The following is a 6,354-nucleotide window of genomic DNA, read 5'->3' on the forward strand; positions in this document are numbered from 1 at the left end:
ATTCTCAAATTATGAAAAAACTTGCCGGGTGAATGTCACTTACAAAGCGATCTTGAATTGGCTGAGGCTTAAGACAAGTCATTCGAAAGGCAAGCCTTTCAATAGGCAAGTGTTAATTTGTAGCCAATTTCCGTCTATTATCCCTTGGGTGCTGGTGCCATTATTGACGCAATTTTCATTGTGTTGGCTTCAGCATTTTTAAATTGTCGTGTATAATTTTCAGATCATCAATGCCCTCCGTCAGACGCATTTGAAAACTTATTTGTGTCTCTTTAATTTCGTATTTGTTGAGTGATGTTTTACTTAAAAATCGCTCAACAAATACGAAATTACGTCATATGAGTTGGATTTCATTATGAATTTTCCGATAGATAACAAACGCGTTTTGTAAAAATACGCCCGTGTTGATTATGTGAAGAGAACGAAGCTCGAAACCAAGAGCTTTGATGATATGATTGTCTGCTTTGCGGAATATGTGAAAGATTTCCGCTAAGTTAGCCTGGAGAATGACAAGGTCAAAGTAACCTGGTCTGTGAGGCTGAATGAGCGTGAAGTAGGCGGCATTTACGGCACGCATGCGCTAAGCCAGAAGCAATTATCAATTGTATAGATGACAGTAACTATATGCAACGTTCAGAACCAAGTGGGTAGACGTGCAAGATGCGAATGCAAATCAAACCAAACCTTTATGCTTTCGTGGCGAAATTGCAGAATTGCGCGGCTTTCTTTAAGTAATATAGCAAATTGATCAGCACATTTTGACGACCTTTCGTCCCAAACGACCCGGGTGGTGATGCTCAAATTATCTTCCGGTTTGGAGCCTGTGTGTTATGTCGATAGACTATAAATGTCGTGTAGCCATCAGTCGCAGACGTCGAAATAGACAATATTTTGAGTACACCGAGCGTTGGCTTACAGCAGCCGATGCCTTCCGAGTGCTACTTTGAAAGAAGATTAAGCATCTCACTTTAACCAAGAAAAAAATTTTAATCGAAGAATTCGTGAGTAATCGATGCACGACCAGAATACCCAAACCTCAGGACATCGACAAACGCAAATTCCGAGAGTAAGCGCTTGCGAGTAAATGCTCTGTGGAAGGTGACCCATTTTACTTTGCCTACTGAATACAATTACGAATATATCCTCTATGACAAACGAAACCTATTTTGTTCACAGAATCGTCCCAGATGCAATAAAACATTCCGAACAAGCTCTAATATTTAGCGTCTTAAAAGGATTTTGTTACAGTATGGTATATCTTTCAAATGTTATTGGAAACACAACCGACTCACAGAATGTTCAATGATGACTTGCTTATCTTACTGAGGTCAGACCTTTGAACGCAAAGGCGGTTTACTTACAAAAAAGCCAGATGCTCATAAATTCCATTCTGCTCCAGACTGAGCCTTTCGAGATAGAATAATTTAGATGTCTACAAACTTACTAAGCTTCAATACTCCGACATCACTCGATGTTGGTAACTTGACGCCACAACAACCCGACAAAGAATAAACTATCCTTGTCGCATCAGTGCTCGTTCTGATACTACCCATCTCCACAAAGCATATCCCGGAAGATCGCAGGATTATGCCGCTTTGATCTACCTTAACAGTGTACCGCGACATACAACCACTTGTCTCTTTCTCACCAAAAGGTCCCCGTAGTTCCCAGCTCACAGCTCTTCGTATCTGTCTTGACAGGGACGAATTGTAGAGACTGTGACATACGGCCGCCAGCTCCTGTATCAGCAAAATTTTAATCTAGCAACCGCTGCACACAGCCGTTCCTATTTTTTTAGTCATGCTCGGAATTTTAACAATATGGTTATGGATAGGTGTCGACAATCATGTATTTTATACAAAAAATGTTGCAGGTTCCTGTCCACCACCACAGTGTTATTTGTTTCAAGCTCATGACCCACTAAAGCCTCACTATAAAGAAGTGTGTGGCACTTCCATTCTCGACTTCATGGCATTCCCGCCAGGTCACCCCTAAAATGATATCACATTTTGATTAACGTCTAAGACCAAAGGCTTTTCACACCGTCGCAGTCTTTAAAATTCATTCAGAAGTTTATACGAATCTTTTACATTTAGCTGAGTGTCGTCGTCGCGCGATGCGTATATAATGATATACTTTCATATTTTCTTTACTTTTGACAAGGATATTGCATCATCCTCGAATCTATCAAATTCGTCATGGGTTCACAAACAACAATACGTAGATATTGACAAAAACAAATCTGAAACGCTTGTCCAGCTCTCTTCAAGAGAGTTGCTTTGTTCAGGGGTGTTCGCATTAACCGAGATCTACACGAATGACAACATTTTGAGTAGGCACCATACACGTCGACTTTCTTCGCGAGGTGTCTGTCTGTCGGCTTTGCGTGGGATCTCAGCCCTTCGTACCTACCGACTAAAAGAGACTTTGACAGATGTTCGATATATAGCATCTGCAGAAACCACAGCGCTATTCAGCAGCCACGACACCCCCCTCTTCAGCGTGGCTGATAACATCGCTCTTTACGTGTCTATAGAGACTCGAACTCCCACGCCCAACTGGATGTTGCGGTCTGGGAGATAAATTAGAAATCCAAAGCGACACTTATTGCTTCCTCGGACGGGTTGTCGTCCAAACCTTTTATGTCGAAGGACCTTTTAAAACGGTAACGGTAACGGTAACGGTAACTGTAACGGTAACGGTAACGGTAACAGTAACGGTCACATTCTTTATTAATGGTGTTCACTTAGGTATGACGGATTTTACACCAAGTCTTTTGGCTGCACGCGGTACGCCTAAAAAATAAGCTCTTTGTATTGTTTGAATGCCTCATTTATGATGTAATTGCCCATACAAAATTCTATTCTTGGCGATTACTAAAATGCCGCGCTATTAGAGTGATCGGGGCTGTCCTTAGAGATTCCAAGCTTCAGCTCTTGTTGATCATGACACGTTATCACTAGCAGTGAATGCATTGAATTGAAAAACTGCGAGATCACATGAGGATATATATTTTTCATTCGTCAGGGATGAGTCAAACATTTAGGATGCTCAAAGAGCCATGAGCAAATGGAGTGGATCGGCTATCCTTCAGGATCATTTGCATGGTTTGATCCTTTGGTGATGATATATCATGACGTGAAAACAAACGAGCGCTTCTCAGAATTTAAAGGTGTGCCATGATATTGTGGAACCAAATTCTGCGTAGCACGCCAGAGGCCGTTGCAGCCGCCATTCGGGCGCAAACACCAAATCCATGAGAAGATGTGCAGTGTCACAGAACGATCGATTGTCTCATGTACATGGCTCTTGATTTGTGATGTATCGCCAGCTGCGCATAAGAGTCGAAATTTCCCCTTCAATGCAAAAAACTACCTCGAGCGGGGGGTACTATTGTGATGGCTGATCATGCCCCAGTAGTTGTCCAACGCATCGGCGCCGATCAAATGTCGATTGACGCAACTAGTTAAGATGCAATATTCATACGCACAGAAACGTAATTTACGTTTGACAGTATTGATCCATAGTCCTGCATTGCATGGAAAGTTGGATGTTGGCATTCATGTTGAATACATCGAAAAATGCGCTTAATTAAACAATTTCGTCAATAAAGACATATGGCTTCACCTCTGGTGTTGAAATATCTCTTTTTGTCAAGTACATGATATACCGGTAGATTTCTTAAAGATCAAGCGCATAGTAGGGTGGGTAAAATTGCTTCTCAAACCAATCTGCAACAGTGAGTTAGACTGGCTAACTACATGAGAAATCTTGTGCAAAATATGCTATGCTGACTAGGTAAGGCCCTTCGACGATCTCCATCAAAAGGGGAAGAAGTGGTAGTGAAACGTGACAGAAGAGGTAACATTTAAAGCTGTGAAAGAGAGCCGCATGTATGTCCAGATCTTGACCTTCAAATCCGGGTCGGCCATTTTACATGCTTCGGCCTTATCCATAGACCGCAATTTGCTTCATGATGATGCCAGAGGCATATACGTATTATTGCGTTTGCTTCAATATTAACCATTACAAACAAAGGCGATATGCAAAACTAATTTATCCCGAAGCAGTAAAAAGTTTATAGTACAGATAGCTGTTTACTATAAATCATATTCTTGTCAAGCTCGAGGTATGTTTGCTATACTTTGTCTGTTGTACAGAAAGCTGTTTACTATAAAGTACATTCTTGTCAAGCTCGAGGTATGTTTGCTCGGCAAGAAGCTATCTGTGATCTATTTACAACATGCATCATTGCGCACTGCGATGCTATCGCCATACTACTCGCGGGTAATGGCGAGATTATTAGTCATCCTAAGTGAGTTTATTGCTCATATCTTCTATTGTGCAGGCCTTGTTAATTTAATGCCGTGGTGGATGCGGTTTCGCATAACCAGAATACGCATTGACATATGCCACAACAGTGATGTCGTGCATCGGGGATGCTATCAAGGCGGCGAGCAAGTCAGACAACATGTTTTGCGCTGTTCAGGTTGCAGAAGAAATAATGACTAAGCTCGTATGTCATTTCAAAAACAATTGAAGCAGGTTTTTGCCCCATGCTTATTATAGCATGAACCTGATTGACAAACAGCGTGTGGTTGTACCTCATAATCTGAAAAATAATGTATGAGACACATTATGCCTCTCTTGGCAAAATGGCGTAGACTTGGAGAGCGCTGTGAACTGATGACCTAATGTGTACAGAAAGGTCAACACTTTCCTGAGCACGTATAAAAATGTGAGCGGATAAGACTCTCGCCGCAAGTTTTAAAATTTTTGGTCAGTCTGCCTTCACCAGCAGAGGGCAGCAGTCCACCAGTTTGTTTTCTTCGCTTTTCTCACGAATTATCGCCACTGTGCACCCAGGGGACAGTTTGATCAATATGTTTAGTTTGCTGCTGTCAGCGATACCGATAATGATGGGGATGCATAAGAGGTTTGGTCATCCTAGCGACTTTTCGGCATCTCCACCATAAGGTTCCGGTCTCGGTGAGATCTGGGTCATCGCTTCTGATCAACACGATGCTGTTATCCTGGCTACACGAATCTATACTCTTTAAATGAAAGAAAGTAAGCATCTTATGCGGAGTGATGACTGAGAGTCAGGTCATGTAGATGCGACAAACAGGTACCAAATGCAGACCGAATGCATAAAATGTTTTGAGGATTGATCAAACGCTGCTGAACACTTACCCGTCTGCGTTCTCTAAGATGAAATTGCGCTTTCGCTGCGTGGATTCGCTACACTCGTAGCTAGAAAACATCATATTACACTTTGAATATATCGAGAAGAATGTAAACACTTTACGTGTTTTATGTAGGCTTGGTAACGGCAAATCACATCCTCGCTGTCATGATTCATTCGGATGCGAAGCATACTGTGGTTGGCGAAATAACGATCACACTGCCCTAAAGCCAAACTGCATGCTGCTCTACTGCAGCGATTGGTTTTGATCGACTTGCAGTGCCTCTTTTAATTAATTATGCAGCCCCTCAACCGTGTCCAAAGATAGCGCATCTGACACGCACCGGAAGTTTCGGAGACAGACGCTTATTCAATTATCAAAACCTCGTGAAAGTCGGCCGTGTGCTGGCGGCCCTTCACCGGTAAGCATTATAAGCCAGGTGTTGATTTGGGTCGGTATGCCCACTCGGTGTACAACCATACCTGAAAAAGCGGAAGGGCTACCCCTTTCAAGTTTTTGTGAACTCGAAGCTTCACTTTGGCAATTTGCTTGGTGTCGGCGAAGCCTACGACCTGGCACACTTCTATTGCTATCTTTTTAAGGAAAAAATGTCTTGATGCACAGTGTAGTTTCCACTAGCGAGCGACCCCTAGTCATAGTTTATGGTCTATAACTGAACAGCAGGATATTTAGTATGATTAGAGACGCTGACAGTACGAACTTAGGTCGAGTGCCCGCCTTGACACCGACGACATGCTTTGTACGTCGCGAAGTCAAGCGACACTTTCGTCTGACATCGGTGTTGTTAAAAGTGCCTCGTCTAATAAAAAAAAAGAGTACGACAACAAGCTTTCATAACTCAACGCTCAGATCAATCCGTGCCCTTCTCCCCAGTGTCATCGGAGAAGAGTATAATCTGCTAAAGTAACTGAATTTCAGTAAATTACGGACCCATATCAGAATGCATGCCGTTTTAAATTTGTCAAGGAGCAGCTTGGCTCTATTTTTACCGGTAATGGTGATGCTGACAACAGCGAGGCGAGTCGTCTTATTACAATATTCACGATCCCCGCATTACCAGATGCATCATATTGAAGACCTATATAAAGTCCTTCGGATGAATAATTAACATTTGTTCAAACTGACAGAACGACCAAGGGTGGTAACG

At 42.4% G+C, this 6,354-nt stretch overlaps 1 protein-coding gene across 1 annotated transcript; it reads right to left on the reverse strand.

Moving 5' to 3' along the window:
* Positions 1–1,008: 1,008 nt before the first annotated feature.
* PHALS_15368 (uncharacterized protein) lies at positions 1,009–2,350 on the reverse strand. Its single transcript, XM_036407398.1, has one exon. The coding sequence runs from the start codon at positions 1,623–1,625 to the stop codon at positions 1,425–1,427; it is 201 nt and encodes a 66-aa protein (XP_036263106.1). The 5' UTR covers positions 1,626–2,350; the 3' UTR covers positions 1,009–1,424.
* Positions 2,351–6,354: the final 4,004 nt, after the last annotated feature.

The sequence above is a fragment of the Plasmopara halstedii genome, assembly GCF_900000015.1.
Source record: "Plasmopara halstedii genome assembly, contig: Scaffold_410, whole genome shotgun sequence".
NCBI lineage: Eukaryota > Oomycota > Peronosporomycetes > Peronosporales > Peronosporaceae > Plasmopara > Plasmopara halstedii.